Source organism: Dromaius novaehollandiae, chromosome 13 (genome assembly GCF_036370855.1).
Source record: "Dromaius novaehollandiae isolate bDroNov1 chromosome 13, bDroNov1.hap1, whole genome shotgun sequence".
NCBI classification, from domain to species: Eukaryota; Metazoa; Chordata; class Aves; order Casuariiformes; family Dromaiidae; genus Dromaius; species Dromaius novaehollandiae.
This window is the reverse complement of record NC_088110.1, coordinates 13,974,850-13,994,522: the sequence shown is the minus strand read 5'-3', so window position 1 is coordinate 13,994,522 and position 19,673 is coordinate 13,974,850. Positions and strand designations below refer to the sequence as shown.

The window sequence follows — 19,673 nt, the reverse complement described above, 5'->3', positions numbered from 1 at the left end:
AGTGATGTTACAAGTCTCTTTCTGGCTGGCTGAGATATGGCAGAAGGCTATGCGCTTTGCACTTGAGTCAGATCACATTGAATGTGGTGGAAAAGACTTCCCTAGCTGTTGAACTTTCCTTGGATAGCTCAGTGAGTCTTCAGCAGGACCTAGATTGGGTTGTGAATTTCTTGCCTTTCAGTTAGAGAACAGATGCTGTAGCTAATTTATAACCTGTGATGCCACAAGTTTGCTATCTTGCCACATCCTTTAAGGGTGAGAGTGTCTCTCTAGCCCCAAACTTCTTTTCTGGGGAAAAAAAGAACTCCAATATTCACTACAAAAAGCACAGGTGACAAGAGATTTAAATTGTTTAGTGACTTGCTTAAATTGGTAACCGTTGTTTAAAACTTTAACAAAACACATCAGTATTAAACAGAACTTGTAGAGGGCTGTGCAGACTGGCAGAACTAGGATGAAACAGTTCCCTCTTTACCTCTACATACATGGTATGTAGAGAAACAAAACTAAGTGCAACGCATCCTCTACACTTGCTTGCTTTTATAATGGTCATCAAAGTAATGTTTCTAAAATGTGTGTCTGTGCGGGTTCTTTTTTTTTTGCCTTTTTTGCCTGTTCTGGTAATGGAGTTATGTCATATTCAGACTGGGAAACCAACTGATAATTTGTCATAAAAAGCACTATATATTCAGTTGATGGGAATGATTGTTGTACTCTGCTCTTGTCTTCAGAGGTTGTTTCCAGTAGTCAAATGTGTATTTAAGTTTCTGTGTCTATGTAAAAGACCAGCTACGATGCTGTATTTTTAAATATTAGCCTTCACAGAATGGCTGAAATAGTCTTATTTACTCATGATATGGTTGATATTTCAAGATTATCATATTCAGACTCCCTAGACCTTCATCATTAATGATGGTGGTGATGAATCTACAATTTTACATTAGAGGAACTCTAATACCATGATTTTAATGTCTTCTGTTGATATAGCTCGTATTTGCTCCATCGAGAAGGCCAGGCTGGAGCCGTAGAGATGGAGCAATGCGAGTTGCATCGCACTGATTTATCCAAGTGGTGCTGCCTGGTGAAGCAGCTAGTGGCTGCATGGTTGTTCTGTCACCCGCTTCGCACTTGTCCTTTGACTCTGAAATAGCGACTGGCTGTGATGGGCTGTCACTGCTGCTGTGAGTGTGCTGACAGCCACTAGATGGAGGAATTTCACCAGTGTTTTTCTTTAGCCTGTTTTTAAGCACCTCTCAGGCCATTCACTTTATCAGAATTTTTGCACAGAACGTTAATGTGCAAAGTCTACAGTATCTCGTGGCAATATCCAGTCTAGTAAAAAACCTCATAAAACTGAAGTTGCATAGCTTATCAACTTTGCATTTTAAAAAGAAAATACGCAGTTCATAGCAAAGCTTTGAGGCATCATTTCTATTCAGTGCTTCATGTCCAGTCTAATGGCCTTATCTGAGACATCTCTATCCTTGCTCCGTGTTCTGAATCTGGATACAATTTTCCTTATGTATTTCTGAAAACTTACTTTTTTGGGTTGCTGGAATCCCATGTTATATTTTATTCCTAAACAAAGAAAGAAATTACAGTCATTATTTAGTAACAATACAAACAATAGTTTGATATTTTTGTGTGACTGATTCAAGTGTGTGTCTTCTTTTTAACTAAAAGGAGAACAGGAACAAGCTCTTTTAGTGCAATGATATATAGACCAATGATGGACTGAAATTAATTTATATTTTATAGTAACAATATTCCTCTGTATTTATAGCTGTCAAAAGCAATTGCAAAAGGGATTAAATGCCATTACCTCCCCTTTTACAGATATGGAGGCTGAGATGGAGAAAGAAGTGATTTGTTTAACCCCAGCTAACAGACTAGTAGCAGAACTAGAAGCAGCTGGAACTCCCGATTCCAGGTCAGTGCTCTAAAAAAGACTCTTCTTTGTGTACTTACCTAAAGTTGACATTTGACTCTCCAAACTTTGGACCGTATGGTACATGTTCGTATTAATAGCTTTGCACTGAATGCTGTTCTTTGCTGTAGAACCTACACATTGTACAGTGGGGTTATGTATGAATGTTTGTAGAGTTTTGGAAGGCAAAAAACAAAATGCACAATTAAAGTATTTTGCCAAGTCTTCTGACTTTACAGTGAAGGCTACCTGGAAATATAACAATAAATACATGAAAACCCTAGAAAGTGATTTTAATAGATGCACAAGATCCTTTTACTGTTTCTAACCTCTGCTATGAATAAGTTAATAGTACAGGATGAGTTATCAAAAATGCTTATTTATGGCATCGGTTTGGGGTTTTTCAAATTACAGTGCTGGCATCCTCACTGTCTTTGCTACTTGAGAAGACTCCAGTTTTAAGGAATGATTCTGCATTGCAAATCCACAGCCTTTTGACAAGGACAGTTACAGGCAAAGATGTTACAAAGCATTATAAGCAAAAGCATCATTGGAATAGCTCAGTCCAATCAGATTAATTTTCAGTGTAATGAAAGCTTTCAGAAACACTGTGCATGCCTTAGTTATTCATATTCTTTAGGTTACTTAAGGCAGCTACTGACTTGCATAATCAATCATGTTTTTTATCAGAACTACAAACTGATATTAATCTGAGAATCTGGAATCTGAGTCAAATTGTTATGGCTATTTCTATGGGTTAGAGCTTATCTAGCAGTGTGCTTCACTACTTTTTTTGGCTTGTGTTTGTGCTTTAATTCCACTCCAGTAATTTGTTAGTACTAAACTCAGGGTGGATGAGAATATTGTGATTCGCTATCTATGAGAATCACAGGGCATCTTTCACTTCATCAGAAATAGGTTCCAGACATATTTTAGGGGGAGGCTCAAGGTGTGTTTTTTTCCTTTTCTAAAAAGAAATGTAATTAATCTGTAGCATTCTGGTCCAAGTTCTGGAGGACTAAAACTGGTTATATTGTGCGAGACTTCAGGAGATTTTACCAAGCTGTTGTTGCACAGTCCAATTCTTGATGTGTTCAGTTTAAGAAACCCATTTATTCCATTACTGTATAATACACTACAAAGCAATGAAGGTATGGAAACTATTGTCCAAGAAGAATGGCGAAAATTGAGCACAACACCTTGAAAGTACTAATACTAGAGCATGGGTGGTCTGTTTAAACTATAAAGGCATTCTGGTTGTCAATAGCTATAACTTCTCCCCCCTGTACTCCCTCTACCCCCAACCCCCTTTTTTCTTAAGGGGTGTTTTTTTTCTTTTTCTTCTTGTCTTAAAGACACAACTGTAAGCCACCTCAGCTAGATTTGTGTTGGCTGCTTGACTTCCAGTCTAAGGCATTCCTAATACAGCTACCTGGAGTAGTTACTTGGCTTTTGCTTTAGGTTTTCTTGTAGCAGAGCTTGAAATTAAATATTTCTTTCTGTGTAAGTTCAGAATATTATTATGCAATCTCTATTCTTGAAGGCAGAAAGCATATGTGGCAAGTACAGTTGTGAAAAGCTAACACTGAAGAACTTAAGTTTGGTGTTGTGGATTTGTCTTACATGGATCTCTTTGGCTTCTTGTGTATATTTCCTACAATGCACTTAATAACATTATTACGAGAATTACTACAGACAGCAGTTCCCACTCTGTTCAGTACCAGTGTTATTCCTCTGTTAGGTACTACAATTTTGGTCTTTCTTGCATTTCTAAATCAGAGTGAGCAGTGTTATGTCATGCCTCATTCTTTGTCAAAGATCTTGGAGACGTACTTTGGCTATTGATACTGTCAACATGCCTAGGCAAAAATTTGCAGATTAAAATGTTTATCCTAATATGAACTAATAATGATTGCCAGTATAAGATAGGAGAATGGTTGTGCACCCCCCTGTCCAAAAGATAAGACCTCATAATGTCTACAAAATCATGTGTCATCTTTACATTCCCTTATTGAAAGCACTTTGAGCTTTTCACAATTAAAAACATAAATAGGTAAGAAAAAATTTGGTCATCTATTAAAAAAAAAAAAAAAAAAAAGTGGGCCAGTATTTTGGACAGAATCAGATGTAAATATCTGAGCATTTTCTGTGTCCTGATTGCAATGTAAGAGTTAAGGTTAGTGGGGTTTTTTTAGGATTATTTAGTCATGATCATTTGTCCTGACTTCAGTGGAAATAGGGATGGTTTGTAGCAAAGTCATACACTTGCAATGTTATTACCTATAAAAGTATGTATCTGCTATAAATAATAATAAATAAAAGTGCAAAGAGCAGGTAGGAGAGCTGTCTTTTTTTCTATGATTAATTACAAGTGATTCCCTCTTTGTAGCAGTGTTTCATAAATATAATTTTTTTTTGAAGCATGAGTACTTTGCAGTGATGTGCTGTGCTTTGAAAAATTAGAAATAGTAAATGTTAGCAGGAGATGAGTAACTGTTTAAAATGGTTCTTCATTTACTGGTGTTGACTCATGATCAGAACAATTCTTATTCAGTGTAAATGTTTGAAGTGTTTGCCAATTTCTTGAATATTTTCTGAATTTGTGGTTTTTAAGGTTTGGCTTGTGCTTTTTAAGGTTTGGCTTCTTTTAGCTCTCTCTGATTCAGTCTGTCACTTCAGATTTGAAGCTACATGGGAAAAAACCACTGAAGTGAACTCAATAAAATTGTATTGTGCAGATCTACTCTGCTCATCAAATCTAAATTTAACGTTATGCTACATCTTTGCTATTTTGGCACTAACATCTAAGAGCTAGAAAGTAACAGATTATAATATTTTTGCCATCAATAAATGGCTGGTACCTGTTGCACCAAGGTAGAGTGAGTGATCATCAAATGTTTGGTGCCAGACATGACAAGGACCAACATCTCAGTGCTCAGATGGAGGAGAAATAGCTGAGACAGAATCATTCTAACAACTGTACATCATTTATATCTGTTTGCATGTGTTGTGTGCGTGCAGCTGTGATTTTCCAGACGTGAGTTTGGCCTACGTTTCATGCCTGCTTTTGTTGTCTTTCATGAAATACGAGCCTTGTGCTTCATCCAGTCCTACCATATACTCAATCCCATTGTGTGCCCCCCCGCTTTTTTTAATGCTACTAGCTGTACAATAAAATGGCCTTCATCTTCCCTGTGTAATATATAGCTTTGCCTGTCTCCCTTCTCCTGTATTTCTGCTTCAAGGGCTAATTTTAATTTGCCTCTGGTGTTTTTCTGTTCTGAGACTATACTACAGCTGAAATATTTTATAATAAAAATGAAAACTTCAAGTCTGCATCTGTGATCCATTCCCTTTAATATGCTTCCATGAGCAGTGTATACTTGTTTGCATCTCTTTAACTCTTTTGTGAAATATATACTCTGGAAGGGCCATTAATAACACTGCATGAACATATGTTGAGTGTCCTATCATCACATGCTCCAGTTCTTACATTTTTGTTTGGAGAAGGCAACAGGTCAATCAAGAATGAATAGTAGATTAAGACTAAAAATTCTGATTAGTATGAAAAATCTTTGAAAAGTGTTTTTCTCAGATTATTGGTCAGACCATTTAAAGTGATCAAAGAAACTAAAAAAAGAAAATCCCTAACTTTTAGGGAACTGCCCAGTTCTGATCCTAACTTATTCCAGTATCTAATTGTTTGCATGTTTGAGTTAGATAACTCTTTCAGGTAGAAAAATTTTCATGATTTTTAAGACTGTCACTATTGTAAACTATTTGTTTTTACATATATAAAAAATATGGAGTATATATTTGGAATACTTGTTAAATTTAGAAATCTCATGTTCAAAAATAATTTTTGTTTTGAAATTGAGGCCTAATCAATAGAACAAACTGTATATGTGTGTGTAGATGTTCTTCTTGTATTTTATGAATATAAATTATGAATTTTAGATAAAAAGGAAAGATAGATAACTGACAAAAAAACCCTCAAGTCCCTGTCTAAGCCACATATACACTACCTAGTTTAAATACAGACAGGAAAATTAATGAGGCAAGGCAAAGAAGGCTTAGCAAAGCTGTGGAACTTCTGAAAGTGTGTGTTAAGAACCAGGTGACTCCCTGCAGTGAACCTCTGAGTCCCCAGTGAAGCTGCAAATACACCGTGTCGTTTCTGCAGATGAGGTAACATTTACAGTGAGTGCCTTGGGTAAATGATATAATGCTGAACTCTTGTCAAAGCTAAATGTCTAGAGTCAGGACACACATCATGGTGTTTTACAGAAAAATGGAAAGTAATATGTTTCTGACACTATATTGTCCAGCTTCACCGTTGTTTCACACTAATTGTTTTAATGGTGAAGATGATGTAAATAAATCTTACTGTATTCTCTATGAATGGCAGGGGACATGCAGGAAGATCTTGAACCTCCTGATATGTGACCAAAGAACTTGTCCATCACTCTTGAAATGAATACAGTCAAATACAGTCTCTGTAGCACCTTTCACTTTTACAGCACCTTCTTGTATTTGTGGAAGAATAATTAGATACACAATAAGAATGATTCCATTTATGTATGAATTGGAAGAGTGAGTTACCAGGGAACTTATTTGCAATACAGCTTTTTCAGAAACCAAAGAATTAGCTATTACTGTAATTCTTTGAGTTCTACTGCTACAGTATGTAACATTTAGTGACTTTTTCCACATCAGATCACAAAGCATAGTAGAGCATAGTAATTCATTACGATTCCAGCTTGTTATACATGAGAAGTGGAGAGGCTTCTAGCCACATTTACCAGGCTTATATTTTCGGGGTAGTTGGGTCTTGGAATTTCAAATGCAAATATTGATTGCCTAAAACCTTAATATTAGTGCTGAATTCCACTCTGAAAAATTTAAATCCAGGCTCAAACAGTGAGTCTTTAGTATGAGTCTGGATTAAAATGCAGGTATCTGACTTTTAATCATGATGTTTAGTTCTCTGCATTACAGATGATTACTTGAGTAGTAAGATATATTTAATCCATTGAAGGCTAGGGTCTCAAGGTCCAGATTCTGCTGCATGTCTCTGGATGTATCAGATTCTCATTCACGTGCTATCCAGGCAGTTGGATTATATGTATGCATCCTTACCACAGCAGATGTTGGTGGAAAGTAGGCTGTAGAAACATCTCCAACTTGGGTGAAGTTGGCCCAGTATGACTGAGGAGTATCTTTCAGTAAGCTTCATTTTAGGGTATGTGGGCTGCAATATAATGCTGCAACTTTTTAAAGAACCTCACCCTGGGAATGGAGTATTTTTGCTCCAATACAAATGTGTATTCCGGGGGGGTCCTAACTTTCATAGCCGTGACAGAACACAGACTATTAACTTGAGAGTATTTTGTGCTTCTGTGGTACATTGGTAGTGTTTCCCAGGATGCAAATATTGGCTCCTCTCCAGTGCTTGGTGACCATCTGATGTCTTTTTGGTTAATGTTTGACAGCTTTTTCTTTTGTACTTCTCTGCTCTCACTCATGCTTTTATTACTTCCAGTTTCCTTTCCCTCACCTTTCTTTCACTGTAAAAAGAATTCTGGGTGTCTGCTCGGTCTGTGATCTAGCATTTTCAAGGGTGCAACAAATGCCAAGCTTCTAATGCTTCCCAGAACCATGAATGTCTGCGTTTTATTAACTCCATTTTAATTGATCCTTCTTAATTTGAAACCTGCTGGTGTTCTATCAGTTTTCCATTGTCCTTGTTGAAAATGTTGATGCAGAAAATTGTCATCTTACAAGGAAAATCTAGCTGGGGTATTTCACACTTTTCAGAGGGATGATAATTAGCAACATCATCTGACAAGACTGCATTTCTTATAATAAGAAATATATTGCATTTAAAATATCAGGTTTATAGAAAACAAACCTGCCTTTTTGGAGTGCAGTTAGATAACAGAACCATATTTATTTATTCATTTTGCGTTTTCTGACAATAACAGTAAATCAGCTAGTTAAAACTTTTTCTGTTCTCAGGCCTTCTCATGCTTCTGGTATGTCACGTAGATCTGCCATTACACTATACAGCAAGGATCTTGATTCTTAAGTCCATCTTGCTGACCTAAAGAAGCAAAAAGCTTAACAGACAGATTTGATGGCTATTTCCTCTGCACAGGGATGTATTCACTAGAAGAAATGGCTAGAATATTTCTCTGGCTATTGCCCGATCTCTAAGTAGCCCTTTGGAACTCCAAGTAGTCAAACATGAATTTTCTTTGAGTGAAGAGCTGCTTTTTCTGTCATAAATACTATTTTGGAAAGGGATAAGAAATTTGCCAAATTACCAAGGTTTAGTTTTACATGCTTTTTTTATCTTCATTAATTTCATCTGCCTGTGGCCCCGTGTTTTTTTCAGGCCTTGGAGCAAAGATAGTCAAATCTTTGTTTTCTAGTCATCATTAGCCTTAAGTTCATGAATCTTGAGGAGATTTTTGATAACATGAGCCTTCCTTTGTACATGAGCTCCTTTGAAAAGCACAGAGAATTCATTCTTTCTGAGTTCTTAGTACTTTGTTTTAAGCCTACCATTGCCAAGTGCACAATTTCTACAATAGATTATACTTAAACTATTAAAGACTTTGACATGTGCTTACTCCCGAGCAGTCAGTGTGGCAAAGTAGAATACTTCCTAAAAGATGAGTAATATTCTCCCCCATTTTCCCCTCTCCCATGCTAGTATCATTCACAAACTGAATTACTATGTATTGACCTTATGCTTCTTGTCAACCTGAATTGGCTTCAGAGAAGTAGGCCTTGAATCTGAGTAAAACGGTTGGCTTCATGCTTCTAAATCAGGCAAACCTGCAATTTCACCATGCTATAGGCAACAGACAACACAGCGCTATGCTGCATTTGTGTCAGGGGGTACTTATGATGGTAGCAGCTTTTGTGCACTTTAATTGATTAAAGCATAATTACTCTGGCTCTTTGAATGAAATGACTTTCCATCTTGATGAAGTGGGGAGTCTCTGGACAGAAGTACAGTATATGGGGAAAGGAATGCAATTCTGAAGGGTATACCCTGGAAATAATAAAAGCATTAGGTTCATCTGTCAGTTTGGACAAGAAAAATGTGCAAATGAGGGAACCAAAGTAGAGATCGGCACACATGTTAAATGACTTTTAATGTGTTACTTGAGGATTTTTACACTACCTCTTCTTTTGCAATAGCAGTAACTAATCCTGTACATCAGAATTAAGCAAAACTGCACAAAGTTACCTTTGCTCTGAAGTGCAGCACTTGCTGGGCTGCTGTCATATAGTCTTCGTTTCCTTCCCGTTTCCCTGGTTAGCTCCTTTCTAGCCAGTCCTTTAACATAATGCCTCTTGATGTTTTAACTTACGGCATCCTTTACGTGCAGTGCTCTGCTTTTTCCAGTAAGGGATTCTTAGGGAGTTAGGACGACTGGATGGAGCTGGTGAACACCACATGTGGGTGCCACTTGAGTATAGTGTTCGTGTCTGCACAACATTTTCCAGAGACCTGCAGGACAGTACCTAGGCTATCTTCCTGGTCTTGTTTTCCCCTCATAGCTTTCGAGTTGTCCCTCTTGAACAACTTACTTCAGGTCTATTTTACTGTGAATATTTTTCTAAGTGCATTCTCTTGAAAAATTTCCCCCTTTTTTAAACACAAATTCAATACGGTTTTGCCTTGCAAGTTTTTAGGTTTATCAGACTCTAAGAGGCAAAGCAAGAGAGGAGGAGGAGAAAATGGTGGCAATTTAGAGGAACAAATTCCTTTAGATCCCAAACCAGTCAAAGTATTGCTATGAATTCCCGGCAAGTCCTACCACCTCCATATCCACAGTAACTTTGCGAGCTGAATATTTTTTCGAAACTGTGATCTTACTCTGTCCAGAAAGTTATTCATATGCATTTGGACTTTGTAATGAGATTTCTTCAACTGTCTGCTGCTCCACTGTTTAGATCCAAGTTATTTGGAGAGGAGACTTTTGTGTTGCATAGAACTGGAGAATCCTGATGCCTGCTTGCCTTGTGACATGCTAATAGAGCAGGCATATCAGCTCTTAAAGAGAGGCACATGCTACTGTTCTTTTTATGATACCCTGAATCTGTCTCCTTGGCCAAATGAATCCATCTCCTTGGCTAAATATGCACGCAATTTATACTTGGTGTGTCTCCTTGATAACAAAGGAAAAGAAAATGCATAGTACCTTTATAATGCAAGCTTAATTGAAAGAGTACAAGAAGATCCTGCTTGTAAATGTATTATGAGGAAGGTACCACTGCTTGTTTACTTTGTCTTTTCTTTGCTGTTTAGGCATCCTAATTAGGGAGTGACATTTTCTGACTTAATTTATATTCAGTAAGAATTCTACAAAGAAAGCAGAAAAGCCAAGTATGTGCTATTACATTCCCCATTGCATCTATAGACCTATCCCTGGGAATATCATTAATTAGCATCATTAGCTTTCAGGCACTGTCAGCAGTTACTTGCAATTTCTACTTAATACCTTTCAGTTATTCTCGATTGTCACATTTAATATTTGCATAAAGAGAGCCTTCATAGTATGACTTTGACAAGGACATTACACTTTGTTCAGGTTTATTAAAAAATAAAAGCTAAGGTTTAAAATACAGTGCTGCATTTATATTTGATAGCCTGTAGGAACTATCTGGGTAATCAGAGGAGTTCCAGTGAATCTCGGGCACTGTATGTGACTCATGACTGTCGTGGTGGAGTAGGCCGGAATAGCTCACCTAGAATACCAGAAATGGTTCAAGAAATAGTGCAAGTAGGGCATTAAAGCTTCAGTGGCCTTTTTAATGAAGGGAAGAAAAAGTAAGAGGTAGAATTCTGGACTACTTTCATGTAACTCTGTTTCTAAAGACATTTCTCTGGGGGAGAAAGTGTAGATGGAAAGAAGGGAGAAGGCTGCAAGAAAAACTCAAAAGGTAGATCTACACAGACTTGCCTCTGAGTGATGGAGCTCACTGACTTAATAGACTGACCTGGGATCAAATACCATGGATCTGCACCCAAATGCTGTATCTTATTATATGTTAAGATCAGTTGGGCTAGAGCTGATGATGTTTCCCTTTTTCCTGTTCTCACAGTTAACTGCTGACAAGTCTTCTGCATAGAAGTGATCCGATGTGTAATTTTTAAGTTAACATCTACATGTCTGCTACAAAGTATGGTGTTAAAAGGGTGCTATTTGGACAGACTTTGGTTCATCTCCTATGAGAAACAAACAGGAGATGATGGTTCTGGGGAAGCTAGGTTTGAGGGGCTGAACTCTTTGCTTGCCTGACTCCTGACTAGTAAGCAATGAAAGACAGTGGTGACTTTCTCTAGTCATTTAGTAGGCAGTGGCTGGAAGGGTCCCGCCACTTCCCACTGTTGAGGACTCACTGTGTCTTGTTAAAGAGCTCACTTGCACTGCTTCTCCAGCAAGTTTTAGCAATTGCAATCTCTCCTCTAGAGCAGCAGACAGTCTGAAAAGGTTCATCAGAGTTTTAGGAAACCTCTAGAAGGGAAACTGAGGCTTTGGATTATTTAAAAGTCTGGACAAAGTGGTTGGGTGAGCAATTGGTAGAACAATTTACATACTCATTTCTGGAGCTGACTTTCATATCTGTGAAAAAATGAAAATGGCCCATGGAATAGTTCAGGTAATGCTTCCACTCAAGAGCAGTGCTGACTGCTTCCTGTATTCATGTGACACATTGTGGCACGCAGGAGTTGTAACCAGCCTTCACCTCAGCTATATTTGCATTTTTCTACTTTGGACACCATACTGAGAGGTTTGTCACCAAGTGTGATATAAGGCAGCCAGCTCACCTTTGCATCCCTGAAAACAATACAGTGCCTCTTCCAAGAAAGCGAAGGTACCTGCTCTAAGATAGCTCTCAACATACTTGGAGCAGACAGCAGTGAAATGAGCTTATCCCACCCAGAGGTCTCTAATACAGTTTTAATACTGTGGAGCCTCCAGATGCTATAATGCTATTTTAAGAAATTTAAGAAATTAAGGATAACCAAGCCAAAGCACAAATTAAATGAATTGTTCTCAAGTCCAATTAATAAAGAGCGACACTGATGTGTCAAAGACCTTGGAGGATTTCAAGGTTATAGTGGAAGAGAGCATGAAGCAGAGTCAAAAACCAGATGCAAAGAGTGGTGCCTATGCCTGACAAAATCATGCCAGCAGGTCAAAGAGTCAGTCAGATATCGTTATTGTCCATGGGGGCCACCAGGCATATCAGCAAGCAGTTCTCCATCACTAAAGTGGCAGTTTGGTGTTAGTGTTTTCTATTTGGCTATGTAAATGTCATTGAAAATTGGTAGTCAGACACCTGGAAAGCAGAACCTGATGTCTGGATGATTTGTCAAATGTCTACTAACCTTAATGTAAGGGACAGTGCTTGAGGACAGGAGGGGTTTTTAAATGAGGAAAAAGCCTTCTCATTGACCTGAATGGGATGAGGAAGCGAACTAAGCTGCTTAGCTAAGATAACTAAGTTAAGCTAACTTAGCTAACTGAGACTGGTTGAGTACTTGCTCTTGCTGCCTGGGAAATTAACTCTTTAACCCTAGGCAACAGAAAGAGAAATTTATAGTAAATTAAGGAAAGAGCCCTAAGCAGGGAGAGGTATTAAAAAGCATCAGACTTGTAAGATTTAAAATGAACAAAGAAACTTATTGGTGATGGAAGTGGGAGATATTTCATGCAAACACACTTGCCTATCAGAGAAGGACTGGTGGTTTGTGGTAAATTTAAACTCCTTTATACCAGAATATGTGAAAAACTGACATACGTTGCTTTGCCTGTGGTGTGTTGCTGAACTAATGCATTTCATTTTGTTAAAATTTTGTTTTCTTGGACTTCAGCAATGATGGTGATTAACTTTGAAAGCTAATTAGGATAGCATGTAAAATGTGTGGGAAGGTCACTGCAGGCCATTGGTTAGTGTCATCCTGCCATACCTCCTACAAGTACAGTAGTAGTTGAAGGTACTTAATGCTTCACAGGACATGTCTGGATGTCTTACAGGTTCAGGTGCTTATAGAGCATGTGGTGTGAGCTTAATGAAGCATTGTATCGTGTGGCCCTCTGGACCTACCTAAGACAATTTCAGCAGGAGCATGGCTTAGAGTACACTTGCTCTGTTGACCACTGCTCGCAACTCTTACATTAGGAACTGGATATCTTGGGGTCTGATCCATCTGCTACTTGGTATCTGTTTCGGAGGGAGGCCTTTGGTGCCTCTCTCCCTATTCATTTCCCAGTACAACTCTACATCTCCCTTCTGGCACTATCCTTTCTTCACCCAAGCTTGGCTGCAAGCACCTTGGTTGGGATACATCAGGAACTGCTGCTGAGGGAGGATAGCTTTTATGCTTGCTCTGTTAGGCAAGGCCTCTGCCAGACCATTGCATTTTCCTTCCTCTCTCCTGTGCCACGTGGGAGCAGGCGGAGAAGTAAAAGGGGAGATGCAGCAGTGGTGTGGCAGTCTACCTCAGATGTATGGATGAAAGAGAAGTGACCTTCCTTGTGGGCTAGTGATCGCTCTCACCATCTCCACACCTAGATGAGCCACACTTGTCTTTAACAAGGTCACATCTGCTATGGCAGGGAGAAATGCTGATTAAATGCTGATTAAACCCCAGGCCTGTAACAGAAAACAGGACTTACAGGACTTTTCCTAGCTGAATTAGTCATAGACTAATCGAAGAGTCTTGACTCTTCTTGCTCCTCTCTTGAAATCTTCGTCTGAAATGCGACGCTCTCGCTTTAAATGTGGACTTCTTACTAAGCTACTACCTTGTTGAGTTTTCATTGAGAATGTGTGTAGGTTATATTCTTGCGCTATGCGTAAACATTAGAAAAGACCTGTTTTTATATCTTTAAGAGAATACTATATGCAACTCTACTAGATAGCCTTTCAAAAAATGGAATCTTTTGTGTTTCTTTGTTCTCATCTCAACTGTCTTATTAAATGTCTTTGTCAAGTCAGTTCATCTCTCAATCTTGATTTCTAGTTTTGATCCTATGCTAAGCATAACTTTAAACTTGACTTTGCTGTAATTGCCAGTGACCACTATGCTTAAAGTGAATAGCATTCATCAGAAACAAACATTTAACTATTGTAGATCAGACTTGGTTGTCTTCTCATGTTCTTGAAGGATTGGTGGGGAGGGGAATAAGAGAGCTGATATTTTTCAGTTCAGTGCCTGAGTTCCCTACAGAGTTGTTACTCACCATTCAGAAATGAAATATTAAACTCTAAAGTACACTATCTAAAGATTTGCCACTCTGAGAATCAGAATTGGAACTAAGTTTAAAAAAATATTTTTGTGATGGTGTTGTAACGCCTGTTTCAGCAACGGTTATTTATGACAGCTTAGTGCTGTCTTTTCAACTATCAAAAATTTGGCATTGACTTCAGTGGGTGCAGGATCAGTTCCTCAGTGAGTGAGTAGTAATGCATTACCAATTTTGCAGGTGATAGTGGACTGCTCTCCTAGTCTTTTTATTCATGTTATGTCTTCTCACTGCACATTTCACAAAAAGGGCTGGCAAGTTAGTGCTGTTCCCCTGAAACCTTTCTTCTGGAAAATTAGCTTGCAAAAAGCAAGTTTTCCCATGTTCTTTAATAATAATAAATTATTTAAAAAATAGCTGCCAAAATTGCCAGTTGCTTTTTCTGCTTTCCACAAGAATTTTAATTTAGGAAAGTAAATATGTGTAAAAAGTCTTTATTCTAAAGTTTTGGTTGTTTTTTCTTCCTGTCTTTGTCTCAAGAAAAATTAAAACCAGTAAGATGTATGGGAAAACATACTATTTCATGTGTTCTCACTGTTTTTGAACCTCTTGTGCTTACACAAAGATGGACAACATTTTCAAAACTGTCATAATGCATTGTAGAAGAAGCTCCAATTGTCCAAAAAAGTGAAGATGTCAGAAGCTATAATGTAAGGATTAAGTCAGAATGAAACAAGTGTTTTGAATCATAATTTCAGAGTGAATTTATATATCTATTGAAGTGAATGTGTTTCCTGATGCAAATCTATCCTTTTCCCCCTCTCTGACTTTCATTTTCATTTTAAACAGTCCAAGTCCTTTTAGCATGAATTGGGTTTATGCTTTTCATGCGTTCTCCAGTTCACTCATCTTTCTCTTTTCACAGATGCTCTGAACTTCCTTTGAAGCTGAAACGAGCTGAAACTTGTAAAGGGAAAAGGCACATGGGCAATTTCAAATAGCTTTTATATATGTTCCGCTATAGAGGACACAAAGGTTCCATTTATTTTGAGGAAAATACATAGTAGCATGGCCTTGAGTCCCTTCCCACAACTGCTCCTGCAGTTAGTTGGTTTGAACACGGCTGAAATTCTTCAGGGAGTAGGTTCCTCTCATGCCAATTACACACAGGAATTCCAGAAACCCTGCATTTTCCCTGGTATGCTGCTTATGTGGTGCAAGGTTGATAAGCTTCTAGAAGAATGTCTTAGGTGGATAATATCAAGTCATTACAATTATAGGAAGCTTGTTCTGATCTCCATTTACTACCTCTGAAATTTGAATGCATAGCACAGTTTTGCTTCCAGATGAATGGGACTTCAGACTATCCATTTACATCACTTTCCTTTTTTTCCCCGTTAAGGAAGGTGGTAATTGCCAAGCTGTTGACTGCAAGTGCTGGAAGCAGCAGTATGAATGATTTCCTTGGTGACTGTCAGACTCTTCAGACAAGGCTTTCAAACTACATTCTTAATAAGAGAAATACACTGTGGGAAAGATAGATGATATGTTCTTTAGCAAACTTGTTTCTTGGCAATATACTGGAATATTTTTCAAGCTACTAGCCATTCCAGTTTCATACTGGTACATTAGCTTGGGGAGCTGACTGATAGACTGAATGATTCATTGCATTCTTTATTTTTATGGAGGACCAATAATATCCTTTGAAAAGTTTAGAGACAGAACTTCTGGGAGAATGTCTGGACATGTTTTTGCAGCTCTGGATCCTCAAGAGGTCTTTTCTGTAGTGACTAATTATGTGTTTCATTATGATGTGTTTCTTAAAAATACATTCTGTCAAATCACAAGACAGAATAGCAGATTAATAGGATATGGTCTTGGACTGAATTAATAGAAGAAAAATTCTTAAGCAATCTGCTGCTAGTAAATGGCTAAATATGGGTCAGGTAATGTGATTTTGTTGCTCAGCTTGGGCAATGTTCGTTTTGTCTTGCTTCTCATGTTTAGTGGGCTTAACTTTCAACAGTTTGCAAGGTGATAGGTGCCTATGTGATACAAAGTGATGAGCCTGGCATGCTTGACTTTGTAGCCTTGGGTTAAATGCTAAATCTCTCTGCCCTGGCCTCCACAGCTATAAAATAGGGAGAACATGCCTTCCTCAGAGGAGGATTGTGCATGTTAACTAATTGACCAAGAGTGTAAGTAGTGCCCTGCAAATATCATAATGGTGGTCTCCCTAATTCAGGATTATATTGCTGATTACAGGCAGTGCTTCTGAACAACAAGTGACTTTTTTGTCCTAAGTTCTGTCCAAAAGGTTTTCCTTAATATTTTGTACTGCCGCCTTTGCCTTGGAATTTCTTGCAAGATTTAGCTGTAGTTATAAGGTAATGTTAGTGGTCAGGCAAACTGCTGACATGGACATTTTTCCAATATTCCTACTGCGTATGCTGTTTTGATAGGATGGGAAGCCAAAAGATTAATGATATCTGGAAATTTATCCCCTCTCCTAAAGTTGCAATGGACTGGCCAGTGTAGAGAATGGAAAAACTTCCTGCAAAACTTAGATGAGTGTGTATATGGGCCACTTGCATGATTGTTCATGCAGGGACTTGTAAGCTTTATTTGGTTCTGCAGAGGACTTCAAAGTAATTCAGATGTGGGTAGGATCTATGATTATTAAATCAAGAGTTAAGTTTTTGAAATACTAGCTTCTGCTCATATTCTGAAAACCTGAATAACTGCCGTTGTTGTTTAAAATGAGCCTATTGCAGTGATGTTTAATGATCATTTCACCTTTGTCAGTAAGATAATACAAAGTTCTTCTGTGTTTTTATTAAGGCTGCAGAGATCTAAAACTATCTGTGTCTTTGCTTAAACCACACTCCTCTGTGAGTCTTCCAAAAGCAATTAGTCTGTTTTATTGTTGTGCATTATTTTCCCCATAGAACTGTGACTCCAGCTTTTTCTCAGGATTTTCTTTCTTCTTTTCAACACCCTAAAGGCATCACAATAACTAAAATGAATATACACGAACATCTTGAGAGAAAAATTCCTATTAGGCTTTCTAATGTTTTGAATGCTTTCCACCTTCCCTTATCTGCATATGGCTTTGTATAATGAATAAACTTGAAAATCATTAGAAATTCAGGTAGGGATATCTCCTGCCTTAAAACTAAACAGAGCTTGAGGAATCCTAATTCATTTGTTACTGAATTAGAGAATTATTGAATATTAGACTAAAGTCATACAGAAACCCTGGGTCAAGCAAAGAATCCCCTTTGTTTTGACTGGATTTAATTACATTTATTTAGTATTTCTTTTAACATAAACATGTTGGATATTCATGACATGTAAAATGTTGCTACTAATTCAAAAATTCACTTTATGTGGATCACTATTTGACTGCAGTTAATAGAGAAGTATTGATGAACATACTGTATCTCATATTTTTATAAGAATATTGCTGTTTTCATTCCAATTAAAATCACTGTAACTTAAAATGTATGTAGTGCTTGAAACCGTAGGTTTCAGTACTGAGAACCTAAATGTTCTTAAATGTGACATAATCAGATCAGAAAATGTTTCAGTTTTTTTTGAATTCTCCAAACTTGGAGAAGTAGATAAGATACACTAACAGCAGAAATCCCAACATAGAGATCTGTAATTTTTTTTCTTTTTATAATTAAAGCTGCTATTTTTAGTGTACAAGAAATCATTTGTTTTTGCAATCTTGTGTTAAAAAGGCAGTAGTCCTTTAGAATTATATGCAATTAATAACTGGATTATAGGTATGTAAGGAAAGCTTAAAAAAAACCCCCAAAAACAAAAAACAACAACCCCCCCCCTGCTTTATGCGGCTCACTTCCTAAAGGGAAGTCTGTACAGTATAGTAGTACCAACATATCTGACCAGATTGAGGTGAACCTGCATTACAGCTTGGGCACGTAGATGTCAGGCTTGTAATACTTCTGCTCATGGTCTGCTATTTTTTCATTGATCTTTACAGGCCTATAACTCTTTTTAAAGGCATGTCATTAGATAGATATTGAAAGGAAAACGCTGATGATGGCTCTACAAAACCAATAAAGCTGCCTTTATTAGCTTTTAGAAGAGTCTTTATTGCACATAGGGTCTTAGTCTTGCTAGTCAGTGAGCCATACTTAGCCATTTAAAACCCTTTTTTTACAGGTGTCTTCTGAAGCCTTTGCCCCTGCTCTTACAGTGCTCTGCCCATGCAAACATATTTTGGCAGATGCAATTTTCTTCTCTCTTCTAATTTGCTACCTTTTAAAGTCAGAATGCAAAATGTTAAACATGTACCTGCTCTTTGGTGTTGGTGACCAGTGGAAAAGGTCACTGGTGGCTCTTAAGAAAGGAATAAATTCCTTTCCCTTTTCTGTATTACTAGCTGAGACAGTAAACATTAATTTTCATCAAGCACTTTGCTATAAATCTCGGTTTAATATCTGTTTCAGATGTTCTAGATAAATCCTTAACCTTTCAGTTGTTCCCTCTTGTAATCCCATATCACTGATGAATCTTGGCAGTGACAAATGGCACTGTTAGACCCTGCAACTACTTCTGTTCATGTTCTTCACTATCCTTTTCCTTTGGAGGAAAAAGGTTAGGGAAAGACAGTTTGCTGAATACTGATGTTCATCAATGGCATCCTTTTCCTCCCACCTCCCCTTCCCAAATTCTGAGCAGGTCTGTGAAAACCAGAAGTCACCCTTTAAAAAGACTCAAGAAGCTGCCTGATCTAAACAGTCTGCTCATCTTGGTAGTAAATTTAGCAATGCTAGATGATAATGGTGTTTGGGCTTTGCGGCCTTCCAGGTCGCTTAGTTCCAATAGCGATGCGCTTAGGTAGGTAGATCGCATCCCGAAGTAGCTGCTACTGTGTGCCATTGAGATAGCTTACAGAGGATTTATTACATTTTTGAAACCTAGTCAGTATGATTGAAAAATAACGAAGCACACCTTGTCCAACAGCAACCAGAAGGGTCAGAAGACTGCTCCTTTTGAAGGCTTCTAGACCACTGTTGCAAAAAGTTATCAGTTGTCTATAGGAGAGAAACTATTGTTATACAACAACTGAAAATTAACATATGTTGTGTAAGTAGCTGCCCTGGGGGTTCATTGGAATGACATTGGACTCTGAAACTTTTGGGTCTGCCCCACCTTTACTGTCATCTGGTGGGAAGGCTGCCAAACAGGTGCAACAACTCAGATTTGTGAGCAGCATTACTCCAAGTGTCAAAGTGAGGAGCTGGATGTGATTAACTGGTAACAATGTCTTTGCAAGGAGAAAAAACCCCCACCTCACTGTGCTGCTTTTTTAGGTTAAGATCTAAATGAAAACAAAATTTTGACTCAAGACTAGAATGTAACTCTTCAATGAAATGAAGATAAGTCCTATATCTCAGAAGATTGACCAAAAATTTTTCATTACCTGCCTTTTTTAAACA

The 19,673-nt window shown here is 37.8% G+C and overlaps 1 protein-coding gene and 1 long non-coding RNA gene across 3 annotated transcripts in view; one reads left to right on the top strand and one right to left on the bottom strand.

Moving 5' to 3' along the window:
• Positions 1 to 19,673, bottom strand: part of CHST8 (carbohydrate sulfotransferase 8) — a 189,417-nt gene that overhangs the window by 6,775 nt on the left and 162,969 nt on the right. For both annotated transcript variants that reach the window (XM_064519673.1, XM_064519674.1), the window contains one exon: positions 1,541 to 1,578. In XM_064519673.1, the coding sequence (XP_064375743.1) occupies positions 1,541 to 1,578 (38 nt within the window). The remainder of the gene's footprint in view (positions 1 to 1,540; positions 1,579 to 19,673) is intronic.
• Positions 1 to 19,673, top strand: part of LOC135329783 (uncharacterized) — a 127,604-nt gene that overhangs the window by 8,013 nt on the left and 99,918 nt on the right. The window contains exon 2 of the long non-coding RNA XR_010391461.1: positions 1,837 to 1,930. This is a non-coding gene — a long non-coding RNA (uncharacterized LOC135329783). The remainder of the gene's footprint in view (positions 1 to 1,836; positions 1,931 to 19,673) is intronic.